This window comes from Ovis canadensis, chromosome 26, assembly GCF_042477335.2.
Source record: "Ovis canadensis isolate MfBH-ARS-UI-01 breed Bighorn chromosome 26, ARS-UI_OviCan_v2, whole genome shotgun sequence".
Lineage (NCBI taxonomy): Eukaryota > Metazoa > Chordata > Mammalia > Artiodactyla > Bovidae > Ovis > Ovis canadensis.
The window spans coordinates 31665048-31683432 of NC_091270.1; the positions used below are offsets into that span (position 1 = coordinate 31665048).

Consider the following 18385-nt stretch of genomic DNA (forward strand, 5'->3'; position numbering starts at 1 on the left):
GTTAGTAATGAAAGCATAGAAATAACTAAAGTTAGAGAGCTGAAGACAGGTGGGTGAATTCCCTGCTGTTCATGGAGAAGGGTGATTTGCTCCTACATTGCTGCCCTCTGTATATGAAATATATATCATATATATGACTCACTCCCCTTGCTTTGATTCTGTGCTCAACTTAATTTGACCTCAACAGGAATTCCTCTCTTAGAGAAAGAGCAGACAACACTGCAGCTGTTATTACTTAACACATCTGAGTTGGATTTACACATCAGTATTTTATGAGTTAAGTTACTGGGGCTCCATCCTAAGAGGTTGCTCAGCTATGAAGGTCCTGGGCCTGTAAAATTAGAAACCCAGAGAGGTGGCAGCAGACAAGTGCAGCTCCCAAGGAACTGGGTGAGTTGAATCAAGCTTCACTCAGCAATGACCCTTTGTGCTGACTCTCCCTTCAAGTTACATTACTTGTGTTCAGAATCAATCTGATGATTACAGGCTTAAACCCTGGAAGCTCATACTCTAGAAATGATCTGAATACAGCTTCTTATTAACCTTCCCGCCTATCAGAGAGCTGGCCATGGTTCATTTTGGCCTTTGGCTAAGTCCCAGATCTTTTGGAATCAGGGTTATGGTTTCCAGGTTTGTGTTCAAACTTCGTATTTTGCCCAGAGTCCTGCGAATCTGGTGAAGTTCTAAGGGTGATGGAGAAATTGGAGAGTGTTCCTTTAAGGCGAGGTTCAAGGAGGAGACCCAGGTGTCTATTGTAGACGCAGCCGAGGCTGCAGTCTGGGGCCCAATTAGCAGTGAGCTAATCCGGGTTTTTGTTTAGCTTAGCAACCGCCTGCGCCGTCCCAGGGGCCCGTCGGGGTCTCTTCGGGGGCCGGAGGCCAGGGTCTGAGTCCTCCGCCCGCAGTGGCACCGGCGGCTGCGGGAGTCGCCCCCCGTGGGCACGGTGACCCCTGCCCTCGGAGTCTCGCAGCAGCGCTAAGGCAGAGAAGGATCTGCTCACCGCAGAGGGCGGCCAACCCGGCGTCGGGGAAGGTCCGGCCGAGGAGTCGCGGGGCCGAGCGCCCCGAGGGTTTCCTCCGCGAGGAGAGAGCATCAGAGGCCCCCCTGGGGTGCGCGACTAGAGGGGACCCCACGGGCCCCGCCGCGCTCCCCCTTTCCCCCGGGCCCAGGGCCTCTTCGTCCCGAGCCCTGCGGGCGGCGGTGGATGGAGCCCTGCAGCCCCGCTCCGCGTGGACTTGAGGTTCGGGCCACAGCCAGGACCAGGACGGCGTTTCTAGGGCCAGGACATGAAGGTCGCAGTGTTGGACCTTGGGTCTCTCTTTGCCAAAATCTTCAAGACCTCGACGGCGCCCCCTGCGGCCCCCTCGCCGGTTGCCTCCTCCAGCCCCTCGCGAGGCGCTGCTGACGCGGGGGCTGCGCGTTCCCGCCCGGGCACCTCGCTCAGCGCGGCCCGGACTTTGACCGTCCTCCCGGCCCTGGCCCCCGACTCCCCGTCCAGCTCTCGGGGGCCCTCGGTCCTGCTGCAGCCGACGCCCGTCGCGCTCCATCCCCTGCTCGCCGCCCCCCACGCCCGAGTCTCCGTTGCCGGCCGCCCGGCAGAGGCTGTGGAGACTCCCGCTTCGCTGCCCAGTAGCCCCGGAGCAGCCAAAGTCGGGTCCTCACCCCTGCCCCTTTCCTTGGCTCTGCCGCCCGCTCCCTCCAGCGGCGGCCGCAGCTCGGCGGGCTCCCCCGCCCACCTGGTGGTCGTGGCGCGGCCGCCGCCGGGCCCCGGCGCGGTTTGGGCGGCGTATCCGTCCATCGGGGGCTCGGCGGGCAGCAGCATCAGCAGCAGTGTGACCGCGAGCCCGCGGAACCCTCGCCCCCCCTGCCCTGGGGAGAGAGAGCCCAGCGCTCGGGGGCCCCCCGGGCCTGGCCCCAAGACCCTGTTCTTCACTTTGCCCGACATCGGCGAGGAGTGGGCCTCGGACAGCGACTCAGAGGACGGCCGGCGAGGGTGAGTAGTCCCGCCGGGGCCAGGCAGGTCCTTCTGGGGACCCCACCCCTCCACCTGCCACAGCCACCTTGCCGGGCGCCGGGTTACAGAACGGCGCTATTTGCCACCACTCCCACTAACTCCCCTGGATCACCCTCCTTGCACTTTTCTTGGGTCCTGATTCCTTGGCTTTCTGTTCTTTTCAAATACAGGCTGTGACAGGCTTGCGCTCAGCTTTCTGGGAGATAATCCTCTGGTGTTTACCATCAGGGAGGGAGAGAAGATGAAACAGGGCTTGCAGGAAAGGAGGGCAACATTTTGTTTCTTTTCTCGGTGAAACCTTCCCTCTTAGATCATTTCAGAGAGTCTGGTTTCCTTAAGGATTTACAAAGGAGCCTTTGAGTCCTCTCTGATGCAAGATTAACAGATGTGCAGGTAACCCAGTTCCTACACAGGCAGCTCTCATTTTAAGAAATGGTGAGACTCATGGCACCCCCTTTGTCAAGGATCAACTCCAATTCTCATCCCTTTAAGTGGGATTTTTTTTTTTTGTATGAGACATGGAGTTAATTTATGTATGCATAACATCATCTGACACAAATGGATTTGTTGTATCTTGTATCCTAGAGCTCCTGCGTTCTTGCCATGGGACCTTGAGATACTCTGGAAACACTGACTGACTTCATGGGGACCATCTCAATGGGAATTGGGAGACACTTCCCTCAACACACAAACTCACACACATTCCTCTTGTAAAATGTGGATGTCAGAAGTCAGGCAAATTTTATTTTATTAATGAGCAGAAGATAGAGCTTTTCTTAAGTGGGTATAAAGATGTTCAGCCTTCTGAATTTCACAAAAGGATACAGGCAAGGGCAAATGTAGTGAACCGGTCAAGCACAAACCATGAAGTCCTGTTCCTGGATGTAGATTTCTTCACTGTAGTCTAGTGAAGGAAGAATGGTCAGGCCTGCTAGCAGAAAAGCTCTCCTCTGCCCACAAAAATGGACTGGAAAGCTTTGGCATTAAGACTGATTCTAAGTCATTCAGAATTCAAATAACTATTTTCACAAAGCCATGTGACACTCATCTCAGTGTTAAGCAGTTAAGTAGGAAGTTGTTTCTTTTCACTTAAATTATTGTATTATGAAATAAATGAATTAACTGATTTTTCCCCCTAAAGGAAAATCAGTTGCATTTGGATGAGTGGCTAGAATCCCTGGAGGAGGGCATGGCAACCCACTCCAGTAGTCTTGGCCTGGAGAATCCTCACAAACAGAAGAGTCTGCCAGGCTATAGTCCATAGGGTCGCAAAGAGTCGGACAGAAGCGACTGAGCATGCATGCCTGCAAGTGGCTAGAATACGTATGCCTAAGGAATTAGACCTTTGTCATTGGCTACTGGTCCTTAACATTTATGCAATTAATGTTTTATGAGCAAACAGATATACACACTGATCTTGAACTCTAGTCAGTCCTTTTTTCAGCAGGCACTGAAACAGGGCCAGTGAAAGCACTAGTGTGGTTTTCTTTTTTGAACATTTTAGTCTATGTTAGCATTGTCCAAAGATGCTCAATGGATACTTTTTTGAATAACACTGTATTTGGCACTATTTACAGTATGCTAATCTGCATTAGCAGAGATATCCAATTGTCCTGAAAGGGCAGACACTGAATTTTATAAAAGTGCTTTGAGGAATAATAGGCACAGATATGTATGTTCAAGGATCTTCCTATTTATGCTGTTTGTTCTCTCTGTGGAACACCCTACAACACTTTTGAGTACATTAGTTGTTTATTTATTTTTTTGCATATACAAATAGTCATATTCCCTTCCTTTCATACCTCATTTCTTTTTTTTAATCATGAAATTTACAAAGGGACAAGGGGGAAGAAAGAAAGAAAGAAATTTTTCTTTCGATCTTACAGACGTTTTGCATCTTGAAATGTATTTTCTCCCTCCTGGACATCTGGGTTGACTATAACACTGAATAAGAAAACATCCTTCAACAATGAATTTAAATTGCACAATTTTCACCTTATCTATTTGTTTTCAGATAGCTGCTATTAATCATTAGCCTGCTTAACTAATAATACAACCATATATTTGGTTTTCTCAAGCCAGGTATGTGAAGAGTGGAAGGTGGTTAAAGTAGGAATAAGAAAGGGAAGAGGGGGGAAGGCATAACTAAAGAGAATGTAGATACATGTCAAACAAAGGTAAGAAAATCTTGAGAAACAGTTAATCTAATTTTAAGACCACCACTCATTTACAAAGAAAAGTCCTCTTTCACAATTTATATATTTTGGAAAATCTATGCATCTTACCTTTGACCTGATTCTGTTCTTGGCCTTTACTAAAATTAAAAATACTGAAATTAATTTCAGTGGGGACATATGCAAACTTTCTTTTAGTTCAGAGCCTTTTTCTTTTTCACTGAGGTGCTGTGTAATCGCATAAGTTTTGATCTCTGAGTCACAGATTAAATGAATGACTAGCCCACAGAAGAGGGGTTCGCTCTTTCCAGTGACACGTTTAAACCAGAGGCGGAGATACTGAGTTGCCTCCTTTACCCCATTCTCCCACACCCCCCGGTGTGTGAGCCAGCACTTGTCAACTTCACCGTCATTTCCCTGTGTCTTTCATAGACACATTGTCCCTCCTTCACCCTGATTTCCCGTCTCCCCATCCCTCATCACTACCTCCTTTTGCATTTCTGGTTTGAGCTATACAATTATCACCTTGTTAAAGGACATTCTTTCTTTATCTGTGAACAGAAGAACTTCTATCAGTAGATAAGATAGGCAGATAGAGAACTGTTGTTTGTGAAGACTGGTAGATTGAAACTTCATGTGGTTGGAAAGTATTTCTATCTTTTTAAAGTTATTGCTGATAATGTACAGTCATTGCTTTTGTGAGTGGTTGAGTTCCCTTGTTAAAAGTCTTGTAAGTGTGGAAATATCACAATAGTTGCCTGCAGGACTTGTAAACTGGACTGCCAGTGAAAAAGAATGCAGGGACTTCATGTGAGTCCAGAGCTGGGGTGACTCTTCAGGCAGAATGAGTTGAATTCCAATCTCAAACCATTTGCTCACTATGTAATTCTGGGCAAGCTCTTCAGTTTCCTCATTGATAAAATGGAGATAATAATGATGCTTTTCTCATACAGATGTTCCAAAAATTCATTGAAATAATATTTTAAGTGCCTAACATAGAGAAATGAACCCTGGAGGCTCAGATAGTAAAGAATCCTCCTGCAACGTGGGAGACCTGGGTTCGATCCCTGGGTTGCAAAGATCCCCTGGAGGAGGGCATGACAACCTACTCCAGTATTCTTGCCTGGAGGATTCCATGGACAGAAGAGGGCTACACTCCATGGGGTTGCAAAGAATCAGACATGACTGAGTGACTGAGCGCATCTGATTCTTATCTACTCCTTGGCATAGAAATAGAAGAGAAAAGTATGTTTCATTGAAGAATACATTCCAGGAGAAGAAAAGAGGGACAAAAATTCATTTATATTTATCCTCTTGACTGTAATAGATGGAATCTTTTAGTGCAGTTATTAGGCAGAACAAATAAAAGTATACTCTAATCTTTCATCATTTTCCCTGCAAAACTTACAGAAGATACAGGCTACTTTAATTAGTATTACTACTGATTGCTGTACAGTATCTAGAAGAAAATGTATTTTCCACCCGGGGATCAAACTTTTAAATTTTAGAGACACTGCAGAGTAACCAGTAGCCTCACAAATCAAAGCATACATGGCCAATACTTCATATAGCCCTTGACATGCTTACTCAATGATGTGTTCTTTATATGTACATCATATCTTTTTTAAACTATAAACTCTTTGTCTTGTGACATTTAAGACAGCACACATCCACAAAAGGCATTTAATAAATATTTATTAAATGAATAAATGAAAATATTTTCATTACAGTACACTTTCATATGTCCCTAATCTTGTAAAAATCCAGAGGAAACTTAAATGTACTTATGTCTTGTTTTAATACGTATTTATTTATGGCTGTGCTGTCTTTGTTGCTGCTCAGGCTTTTCTCTAGTTGTGGGGAGCATGGGCTTCTCATTGCAGTGGCTTCTCATTGTGGAGCAGGGGGCTCTAGGCACACAGGCTTCGGTGGTTGCGGCATTTAGGCTCAGTAGTTGTGGCCCACGGGTTTCGTTGCCCCATGGCATGTGGGATTTTCCCGAACCAGAGATTGAACCAGTGTCCCCTGTATTGCAAAGCAGATTCTTAACCACTAGAGAGCCAAGGAAGCCCTCTTTAAGAAAAAGGAAAGTATTTATTTGACTGCACTGAGTATTACTTGTGGCACGTAGGAGCAGCATCTTTGTTGTGGCATGCAGGATCTGGTTTCCTGACCAGGGATGGAACGCAGGCCCTCTGTGTTGGGAGGCTGGAGTCTGAGCCACTGGACCACCAGGGAAGTCCCTGGAATGTCCTTCTTTAAGAATAATTGTCTCGGGCCTCTCTGTTCCCTTGTCTTGGAGTTTTCCCAGAGTTGGTAGTGCTTTCTGTTGGGACTTTGCATTCCCACAGGGATGAAAACTGCGCTCAGTAGACAATTGTCATTTGACTATTACTTTCTATTACAGTCAGATGACCATAAATTTCATTAAAAAATAGTAATGAATCTGACTTGGGCATTCATGCCTCGCATTTGCTTAAACCCAAGAAGAGAATTTTGTTCTTAACATCTTAAACAGTAGGTTTTTAAGCTTTAAATTATCTTCTTTACTTTATTACTTTGAAGGCTCAAAAACTAAACTTGAGCTATTATGTTCTTCTGCTGTGTATTTAAAAGACACATATTGAACATTTTCTAATGTCATAGCTAATGTAATGTAATAACTAACGTGTGTAACGCTTGGTTATTAGCAGTTACCGGTTACCATTCCATGGTAAGTATAGAAAGTAAGGACAAATTCCTGGTGGTCCAGGACTCTGTGCTTCCAGTGAAGGGGGCATTAGTTTGATTCTTGGTCAGGGAACTAAGATCCTGAATGCCATGGGGTATGGCAAAAAAAATAAATAAATAAAAAATTTTAAAAGGACATCAAACTCCTTCCCAAATTATATTATATTAAAAATGATAACCTTTGAAAACAAAGAAAGAGTGAGAGAATAAATGTTTAGAAAAGTTTTTAGCAATTGACGGAGTAACATTATGTCTATTGACTGATAAAACTTTTGGGCTTCGTATTTTGTGCATCTTTTTTTCCATTTTGCCTTCTAATAATTTATTTTTATTATACGTAAAAGTTATAACATCCACAATGAGTAGGAATGAAAAATTTAATAGTCAGACTACACATTAGTCCTTGGGGTTGCAAAGAGGTTGCAAAGAGTCAGACACAACTTAGTGACTAAGCCTGTAAGCACATGTTAGCCTGAGAAGCACTGAAGCAGACTTTACTTAAACACTTGTAAACCACAATGAACAGCAAATTTCAGGACACCAAGAGGGAAAAAAACAGCCGAATGACCACACTAGCATTTTACTCTTCCTAAAATACAGGGCTAAGCAATGTTTGAACAGTATCCTCTGATTAAAGAAGACATTCTTTAAATGATTGTTCAAATAATCTAGAGTCAAGAATATGCTGTAGTCACAAAGTTTTTGGGAGCCCTGGCTGTGGGGATATAATCTGTGGCCAGAAGGAGGCGGTTTCTCTCACTTAATGCCTTTTTTTTTTTTTTTTTAAGTTTGACACCAATGCTGTATCCCATCAGAGCTCATTCACAGCCCTTGATGGCAGTTGTTTCTCTCGTAAGGCATAACTTGCAAGTACAGATAATGTGTTTTTTGTTTTTAAAGGAACTTTTAAGAGGAAATTTATAGACATGACATACTTTCTTCTCTTATTGCCAATCTGTAGTCTGTTTGGAAGAATCCCTGACTTACGGCTAATAAACGATCAGATGTATTAATCCCTTCTGAACTGCATTGGAGGGAATCATGTCCCATAGGAGGGAATTCTATGACCCATTAAGTTTTTTTAAGTTTAATTTACATTTGAAACTCACTTTCTTCCCCTGGTAGAAATGAAAGCCCAGTTATCTGGGATTGCTCTCATCTTTATCCTTAGACTTGAGCCTCATTCTGGGGGCTTACATAAGACCAGGGCATTCATCAGTGGGGAAGGAGCCCACTTGTTTTTTAATAACCTCTGTTACTGCTGAATATACTGAGATATCCGTAATCTTGTCCTTTGTAATAATGCAGGTCCCATGCCTTTATCTACACAGGCCCTTCCAATTAGAGGTCTCCCCGCTTAACTCTGTGGTATTTCTGGGAGGCCCTAGGAGGAGCCCACTGCTCTCATACCAACATTCTCTGTCACAGGACTTCCAGGAGGATGCCAACCCACACCACACAGCCTCCCTCTGGGGTTCTACCAGCCCACCTAGGCTGTGTACAAGGATCAGCGCCCTCTGATCCCTTACCTCGTAACATCATCGGTCAGCCTCTGTTACCCCTGAGGTCTGCCCTTTGTGCTTCTGCGTCAATTTCCTGAAGGACATCCTACAGGAACTCCCTGGTGCTGAAAGGCTGATTCAGGGCTCCACTGGCCCTTGGGAATAAGAAAAGAAGCACTTTTCCAATGATGGGCTGGATGGATTTCCGCCCTCATTAACTTCCTGGCCAGGCACCTTCCCCATGGTACAGTGTTTCACTGCTTTAAAGCATCAGTTTTGTGGCTGTTTCTCAAATATGTATTATTCTATGGAGCCAAGGTTCTTAGCATGATGACTGGTATTTCCTTGTCTACCAGGTACCAGATGCTGTCTGCATGTTCTACAGTCGTTATCATGAATCCCCAGAACACACACACAAGGAAGGAATTATATTTCCATTTACATATGAAGAAATTGAGGTTCAGAAAGGATTATAAATGGTCTCACTCAGACGGTTAGTATGTGGAAATGAAAGATTCCAATTTAGGCAGTCGATTTTTATCACCCACACTTACGTGTAGCCAAGTTTTTTAAAGAGTTAAGATGGTAATAAGGATTAAAATCTACTTCTAAGGAAATCGGTAGCATTTTTTCTGAAACAAACTGACTCTAAGAAATTGTACTCTTTCCAATAAAAATGAGTTTGAAAATAAAAAATCATGTTAATAAGTAAAATTATCTTTCTCAAAATAATATTCCTAGTAATACTATAAGGACACAAAAATTAAAGTGTACTTTTGTCCACTTTGAGGCACAGATAACAAATGATTTTTATTATAACGCTAGAATTTCTTTAAAGCATTTCCTTTCTTTAAAGCAAAATTGTTGTCATCTCTCTTTTACTTTATTATGTATGTGTTTCGCATAAATTATTTTGTGTATATTTAATAGTAAATCATATTTTATTTGTATAAGTAAGGCAGATAATTAGCAAGCATTGCCTTACTGGGGAAAAATAACAGGAGAAGCAATTGGATATGCCTTTGCTAAGGGGAAAACGTACACATTAGCATTTTCTTAATTAGCCGTTTCACTTAAAGGGTTTAGAAGAAGCCTTATATTAATAATTAAATATTGACAACTGTAAAGATATGGGAATGGAGGTGAAAGGGATAGTCTTGGTAAAACTATTATTTAATTTCTAATTTAATTTAATTAGAAATTTAATTTTTGGCCACACCATCCAGCCTTGGTAGGGTCTTAGCTCCCCCACCAAGAATCAAACCCAGGCCCTCTACAGTTAGAGCACTAACTGGACCACTGGACCACCTGAGAATTCCCTACTCTATTTTTAAAAATGTTAATTACTGATAAAATTAGTCCTAAATTTCTTGGTTCAGATTTCACACAACTGAGACCGAGGTGAAGGACAATGATTTTAGGTGAGATGTGGGTAAGAAGAAATTGTTCTCTTACTTACAAAACAGACTCAGAGACTTCGAGAACAGGCTTATATTTGCAGGGGATTGGGGGGAGGAAGGATGTGGGAAGGGATAGGTAGGGAGCTTCAGATGGACTTGTATACACTGCTTTATTTAAAATCGATAACCAGCAAGGACCTACAGTATAGTACAGGCAACTCTTCTCAATGTTATGCAGAAACCTGGATAGGAGGGGAGTTTGGGGGAGACCTGATACGTGTGTATGTACGGCTGAGTCTCTCCGCTGTTCACCTGAAATTATCACAACATTGTTAATCGGCTATACCCCAATATAAAAGGTTGACATTAATACATGTAATAGGCAGTTGACTAAAATAAAAGCAAAGCAAGAAAGAAAAGTTAAAAAGAAATTTTTCTCCATAGAAAATTTGTATAGTAATCTTCAACAGTAACTCAGCTCAGTGTTATAAAAAACAGAAACAACACAACCCTCTGTGGAACACCTTACTACATAATACCTTGGTTTTTTCTGCTTATAATGAGGAAAATGTGCTTTCACCTTTATTTTAGCCAAGGATTGACCTGTGCTTAATGGAAATGTGTCTTAATGTTTCAGAGCTCGTAATTCTTGTGAATTCAAAGTCAACATGAAATTCAGTTTAGGAATGGAGTACTTTTCTTTACCATTTAATGTATTTAATGTTGCTCTTTTGCTTAACATGAACACTTTGAGTTTAGCATCGTGTGTGTGTGTGTGTATGTGTGTGTGAACTCCAAATACACATAAGCCATCTACCTGTCCCTGTTTGGAAACCTCTGTTTTTGCCTCAAACTGACTACAAAGCAGCAGGCAATCTTGTTTTCACCATAAGTAACAACGAATTGTTCTTGCATTAAAGAATTGCAGGCAGGAGGGACGGGGGCCTTCCCTGTAGTCCACTGATTCATCCTCCGAGCTGCCAGTGCAGGGAGTGAGTCTTGCATCCCTGGTCAGGGAACTAAGATCCCTCATGCCATTCAGTGTGGCCAAAAGATTAAAAAAAAAAAAAAAAAAGAATTAGGGATAATAATGTGTATTTTCCCTTGGGAGATGAATGGAGATTTGTATCACACGTTGTACAATATTTCAGTACAAAAATTTCCTTCATTCTACTTCCAACAGTGACAAACTAGGTTGTTTTAGGAAAACCAGCACCTGAGTGCATCTAGAAGAGCTGGACAATAAATTTTAAAAAAACCACTGAAGTTTTTATAAACTGGAAATAGACCAGCCTCATAGGAACTGAAACCCAGCTTTAAATCTTCTTAATTCCTGATTGGATTTAGATGATTTGAATTTGCTGGCGCTGCTAGCCCTCTCTGCTGTAAGAACCAAATTTAATCCCCTCTGTATTTAAGATTATAGCAACAACTGTATATTGTTCATCAAAGACGCAGTTTATAAGAATATAAAAATATTGAATATAAATGTTTATGGATGAAGAGTTTGTACATGCAATTTCTAATGAAAAGAAACACACACTTAGAATTTCTACAGCAGAGAAGTAGTGATATTAATCATCTGACAAATTATGCTGGTACAATATCATTTTCCAGTTTAGACTGCTTTTTAATAAAGGGTTACCTTTTCTATACAAATAAGTAGTCACCTTTTAGGGTTGCTGTGAGGTTTGGGAGTAAGGTATGTAGGTCCCTGACCCCTAATTACCTGCCAAGCTGAAAGCACCATGCATGGAGGGTGTCAGTGAGGTGAAACTTTGTGTTGACTGCGCAGACTAGATATTGTTCACTGAAACAGTGATTTCTGACCTAAGCAGGTTCTATACCTGTGGTGGTGGTGGTGGTAGTTTAGTCGCTAAGTCATGTCCGACTCTTGTGACCCCATGGACTGTAGCCCACCAGGCTCCTCTGTCCATGGGATTCTCCAGGCAAGAATACTGGAGTGGGTTGCCATTTCTTTCTTCAGGGGATCTTCCTGACCCAGGAATCGAACCTGGGTCTTCTGCATTGCAGGCAGATGACCTACCGACTGAGCTATGAGGGAAGCGTATATCTGTACTATAATGAAAATTCACTAAACCTTGCAAAAGCATTGTTGTTGTTCAGTCACTCATCCATGTCCCACTCTTTGTGACCCTATGGACTGCAGTATGCCAGGCTTCCCTGTCCTTCACTATTTTCCGGGATTTGCTCAAATTCATGTCCGTTGAGTTGGTGATGCCAATCCATCCATCTCAACCTCTGTCATCCCCTTCTTCCCCTGCCTTCAGTCTTTCCCAGCATCAAGGTCTTTTACAGTAGGTCAGCTCTTTTCATCAGATGGCCAAAGTATTGGAGCTTCAGCTTTAGTATCACTCCTTCCAATGAATATTCAGGACTGATTTTCCTTTAGGATTGACTGGTTGGATCTCCTTGCAGTCCAGGGGACTCTCAAGAGTCTTCTCCAACACCGGTCTTCTCCAACAGTTCAAAAGTATCAGTTCTTTGGTACTCAGCCTTCTTCATGGTCCAACTCTCACATCCATACACAACTCCTGGAAAAACCATAGCTTTGACTAGACAGACTTTTGTCGGCAAAGTAATTTTTCTCCTTTTTAATATGCTACGTTTGTCATAGCTTCTCTTCAAAGGAGCAAGTGTCTTTTAATTTCATGGCTGCAGTCACCATCTGCAGGGATTTTGGAGCCCAAGAAAATAAAGTCTGTCACTGTTTCCGTTGCTTCCCCATCTATTTACCATAAAGTGATGGGACCAGATGCCATGATCTTAGTTTTTGGAATGTTGAGTTATAAGCCAGCCTTTCACTCTGCTCTTTCACCTTCATCAAGAGGCTCTTTAGTTCCTCTTTGCTTTCGGCCATAGGTGGTGTTATCTGCTTACCTGAGGTTATTGATATTTCACCTGGCAATCTTGATTCCAGCTTGTGTTTAATCCAGTCCAGCATTTCTCTTGCCTGGAAAATCCCATGGAGGGAGGAGCCTGGTAGGCTGCAGTCCATGGGGTCGCAAAGAGTCGGACATGACTGAGCGACTTCACTTTCACTTTTATGCATTGGAAAAGGAAATGGCAAACCACTCCAGTACTCTTGCCTGGAGAATCCCAGGGACGGGGGAGTCTGGTGGGCTGCCATCTACGGGGTCACACAGAATTGGACACAACTGAAGCGACTTAAGCAGCAGCAGCAGCACCCTGCATATAAATTAAATAAGCAGGGTGACAATATACAGCCTAGGTGTACTCCTTTCCCAATTTTGAACCAGTCCATATTCCATGTCTGGTTCTAACTGTTGCTTCTTGACCTGCATTCAGATTTCTCAGGAGGCAGGTAAGGTGGTCTGGTATTCCCATCTCTTTCAGAATATTCCACAGTTTGTTGTGAGCCGCATAGTCAAAGGCTTCAGCATAGTCAATGAAGCAGAAGTAGATATCCTTCTGGAATTCTCTTGCTTTTTCTATAATCCAATGGATGTTGTCAACTTGATCTCTGACTTCTCTGCCTTTTCTAAATCCAGCTTGTACATCTGGAAGTTCTCAATTCACATACTGTTGAAGGCTAGCTTGAAGGATTTTGAGCATTACTTTGCTAGCATGTGAAATGAGTGCAGTTGTGCAATAGTTTGAACGTGCTTGGCATTGCCCTTCTTTGGGACTGGAATGAAAACTGACCTTTTCCAGTTCTGTGGCCACTGCTGAGTTTTCCAAATTTGCTGGCATATTGAGTGCAGCACTTTAACAGCATCATCTTTTAGGATTTGAAATAGCTCAGCTGGAATTCCACCACTTCCACTAGCTTTGTTCGTAGTGATTTTTCCTAAGGCCCACTTGACTTCGCACTGCAGAGTGTCTGGCTCTAGGTGAGTAATCACACCATCATGGTTATTTGGGTCATAAAGATCTTTTGTGTCTAGTTCTTCTGCTCATTCTTGCAACCTCCTCTTAATCTCTTCTGCTTCCTTTAGGTCCATACTGTTTCTGTCTTTTATTTTGCCCATCTTGTATGAAATGTTCCCTTGGTAGCTCTAATTTTCTTGAAGAGATCTCTGGTCTTTCCCTTTTTATTGTTTTCCTCTTTTTCTTATACAAAACATAATGGAATTAAAATGTAACTGGGCATGGTTTTCAAAGTGCGAAAAGGGTGCCATCTAGTGCTTGTGTGCCAGTATTGCATGCAAACAACTCAGTTTTAAGGACTTGGCTCCCATTATTGTGACTGCTGCTGCTAAGTCACTTCAGTCGTGTCCAACTCTGTGAGACCCCACGATGGCAGCCCACCGGGCTCCCCCATCCCTGGGATTCTCCAGGCAAGAACACTGGAGTGGGTTGCCATTTCCTTCTCCAGTGGAGGCGGTGGTAAATCACATACCTGCAGGGTAGATCAGCGGGCTGAAGACCCAGGGGAGAATTTTAGTTGCAGTTCAAGTCCAAAGGCAGTCTGCTGGCAGAACTCTTTCTTGGTCTTCAGAGCCAAAGGACGGACATGCTCCCAAGGAGGAGGCTTCTCTTCCTCACTTGGCCAGGACTGGGGTGATGACATTTTAGGGGATTCTTGAGAGACCTGAGTGTACTGGGCATGTGGGAGGGATAGAGACTCAGAGAGGATGATGGCAGAGTAAAGGAGTCTGCAGATTCTTACCCTTTTCCCGCTGAGAGAGGCATTCTGTCTTCCGGCAGGAGGGATAGATGGGCTTCTTTATACATGCTCAGGGTTAGAAGGCCTCGGATCTCACAGGAGAATGGACGGCGAGGGCAGGCCGTGTCCCCTTTATTCGTCGTAATTATTAAGAACTTCTTAGTGGGAAATGGCACACCCCAGGTAGTGCCCACCTTTGGACATCTTGCTTTGATAATATATCTTACTTCAGCCAACTCACTCTTGTTTCTTTTAGTTTATGAAAGCAGTGGCTTGGCCACTTGGCTGTCTCACAGCATAGCTTCTGGTGACTCTCATCCTGGTGTCATTGTGTGACTTCAAGACTGAAACAAGCACATATTAATAAACCAAAACAAGGTGTCTGAGAGAAAGCATCTGAAGATGGAGACACCGGACCGCACAGGAAGTGAATCTGGGTGCCTAATGAGACCTAGTGCTATGTGTGTGTGAGAGAGAGAGAGAGAGAGAGTGTGTGTGTGTGTCTGTGTGTGAGAGAGAGAGTGTGTGTGTGTGAGAGTGTGTGTGAGAGTGTGAGTGTGTGTGTGTGTGTGTGTGACAGAGTGTGACTGTGTGTATGTGTGTGAAACAGTGTGTGTGAGACAGTGCGTGTGAGAGTATGTGTGTGAGAGTGTGTGTGTGTGAGAGAGTATGTGTGTGTGTGAGACAGAGTGAATGTGAGTGTGTGTGTGTGTGAGACAGTGTGTGTGTGTGAGAGAGTGAGAGAGTGTGTGTGTGAGTGTGTGTGTGTGTGAGAGAGTGTGTCTGTGAGAGAGAGTGTGTGTGTGTGTGTGCGCGCGCGCAGACTTTTGTGACTCCAAGGAGTGTAGCCCGCTAGGCTCCTCTATTCATGGGATTCTCTAGACAAGGATACTGGAATGGGTTGCCATTTCCTACTCTAGGGGATCTTCCCTACCCCAGGATCAAACAGCCCTCTCCTGCTGTTTCCTGCATTGGCAGGCAGATTCTTCACCACTGAGCCACCTGGGAAGCCCAATGAGACCTTGAGTCCCTGTTAATCAGATTAGCATCTTGCCTTTACCAGGCTGAGACTTCACTTTTTATTAAACCTCCCTCTACTTACCCTCACCCCCACTAGGAATCCTTTGACGCGAGGAGGGATGTGAGTGAAATGGTTCCGTATTCCTTCTGTTGATTAAAATTCTATTTTTAAAGATTAAGGATGTCAGACACCTGTCTGGGCAGACCCCGGGGAAGGGGGTGCGAAGGCCAGATCGGCGCGCACTGGAGGCGCAGAGGGGCAGTGGAGCGGTGGGCGCCTGCGGTCAGAGCTCAGGGCGCTGGGCTGTGAAAGGTGGCCCCTGGCACCGGGAAGAGGGCACGCGGACCGAGGCCCTGGGCGGCTTGGTGGGAGCAGGGAGCGTCTCCGGAAGACGGGACGCAGCCAGAGAACCAGCCTCCAGCACTGCCAGACCTCCGCAAGAGGCGCGGCAGCCACGGAGGCGGAGGGGAGGGCGGGCGCGGGCCGGGAGGCGTCGCCCCGCCGCGCCGGAATCTGGCCGGAGGAGCCGGAGGGGGGAGCAGCGCCGGGCGCCCGGAGATCGGCGATCGCAGTGCCCATGATCCGCGCTGCCTGGGCCCGGACGCCCCTGGCCGCACCCCTAGAGACTCGCGGTTCCCGGCGGCACCTCGGAGGCACATGCAGGGCTAGCTAGTGGGCTGGGGCGCAGAGCTGGGCGGCCGGGGACCCCCCGCCCCCGGGGCGCGGGGGCGCCGCCTGCAGGGCGCGGGTGCGGGTTGGCAGCGCCCAGCGGTGCCCAGGCCTCTGGGCTCCTGGCCCGGCCCACAGGACGCAAGCCCAGGCCTGGGGCTGGTGGTGATTGGGTAAGTCCTGATCTGGGAAGGTAGGAGGCGTGAACTTGCCTCCTTGTAGATAGCATTTTTGTGCCATGCGCTTGATTTTTATTTTCCCCCCACTGCTTGCAAAGCCAGAATCCATCTGGTCTGTTCCTCGGCATCCATTCATGAAATCTCGTGCTGACATCATCCGGCCTCCTAGAGCCAAGATGCTCGCTTGGTCTGAGGAGCATTCGTGGCGTCTGAGATGACTTTTCATCAGTCCTGAGGGCAGAGAGCCTCAGTTGCTTCTAGGATGTGCTTGTGTAAATCCGGGTTTATCATCCTGCATTTCAGCCCATTCACGTTTCAGACAGTCTTTTAAAGCAGAAATATGCATTTTGAAAGCTGCGGTTACTGATTACTAATCGAATTTCTGTAGAGCAAAGTGACAGAGGTTTGTGGGCTATCGAGGGTTTTTTTTTTTTCCTTTCTGCTGTGGGGTGCTTATAGGATATCAGCTTGCCAACCAGGAGGGAACCCTGGCCAGGCAGTGAAAGTCCAGTTAACTGGACTGCCAGGTAACTCCCAAGAGGCAACTTAAAAAAAAAAAAAAGTCGATTATCTAGTCATTTCCTTGACCTGGAATAGAGTGACTCAAGGAGACAGTGCACGTGCATGCTAAGTCACTGAAGTCGTGTTCCACTCTCTGCAACCCTATGGACTATATCCGGCCAGGCTCCTCTGTCCATGAGATTCTCCAGGCAAGAATCGTGGAGTGGGTTTCCATGCCCTTCTCCAAGGGATCTTCCCAAACCTTAGCCTTTTAACTTTCATGTAGCAACCAATTAGTGCAATAGAGTTCAGTGGTTGCCTGCCCTTCAGTCTTCCCTAAGACCCAGATCCTGTGCCCAGATCAACAGCCTTAAATGTACCAACTAGTGGCATTTTACTATTTCTAAAACTTAAACAGAATGGACAGGAAATAGTGTAAAACTCTTATATGTCTGTGTATCATGTAATACAAGCTCACTAGACATCTCACCGCTTTAAAGTTTTAAGATATTTATAAGACATACTTTTAAGTTGTGTTTACTTTCCTAGACTCTATAGATAGATGACAGAGGAGTTGACAGTTTACAGGATATTAAAGATGCTCAACATTGTCTGATATAACTATAGTACATGGTTAGAGGACAGAGAAACCACAAGGTTCAAAATAAACTGTAAAAAGAAACATGACTAGTTTTATACATTTTATCCTTCATTCACTGCCTCAGTAACTTGTGGTTCCTGGAGAGACATCCAGATTAGACGGCCTGGGTCCCAGGACCAGCTCCAACCCTCTCTTCTTCATGACTTTGAGCAGTCATTGAGTTTGTTGTGCTCAAATTCCTCTTCAGAATTCCTCTGAACTTTGTGGTCAAATGTATTTGCTGTTCAGCTGAACTCTGATGTTGAAGGTGTCCCACAGAAATACAGGTGTTTCAGAGACGATGAGGCAGGGAAGAGGTGAGGAGAGAAGAGTTGGAGAAATGGTGTGGAGGTATTTTCAGGCATCTGTTTTCCAGCTATCTGCCCCCTCCCAGCATCCTTGCATCTTTCAGTCCTCTTGTCCTCAACTACACTTTGAAGTGAGTAGGAATGCTGATCTGAGCAAGAATATGGTGTGATGCAAAGAGAGGGGTTCCTTCTTCAATTTGTAAACAGATTTCTTCTTCGTCTGAAAAGATATCCCCTTGCTCCCTTAGAAAAAGGATGATTTTTTTGGAAGAAGAAATTACTGTTCATTGAAAACAAAGCAGACTGGCATGAGTCTGATTAGTGAATTTAACTTTCAAATGCAGAAAAAGCAGAGGAAGAGCTCAAAATGAGAAAGGTGGACTTGAGTGGATTAGGTGCTCCGTAAATAGTCATTTTTGGAGATAGCAGCTATGCTAAGAACTGTGAATCTTCTTTCTTTATCAAGGATAAAGAATTCTCCAGCAATATCTTAGATGTGGAGGATACTTTCATTTTGTATTAAACAGAAACATTCAGAGTGATTAGAGGGCCAAAGCATGCTCTTTGAGGTACTAATTTAACTAGGGATCCTTGCA

At 44.7% G+C, this 18385-nt stretch overlaps 1 protein-coding gene across 3 annotated transcripts in view; it reads left to right on the top strand.

Annotated features, from left to right (window-relative positions):
* The first annotated feature begins 257 nt into the window (after nucleotides 1-257).
* The window catches only part of FAM149A (family with sequence similarity 149 member A), a 39453-nt gene continuing 21325 nt past the window's right edge, over nucleotides 258-18385 (top strand). Inside the window, exon 1 of one of the 3 annotated variants that reach the window (XM_069573283.1) lies at nucleotides 258-1993. In XM_069573283.1, the coding sequence (XP_069429384.1) occupies nucleotides 1287-1993 (707 nt within the window). In that variant the 5' untranslated portion in view covers nucleotides 258-1286. Of the gene's footprint in view, nucleotides 1994-7692; nucleotides 8914-15830; nucleotides 16335-18385 lie in introns of those variants that run through there. The other 2 variants (XM_069573284.1, XM_069573285.1) reach the window with 2 other exon arrangements.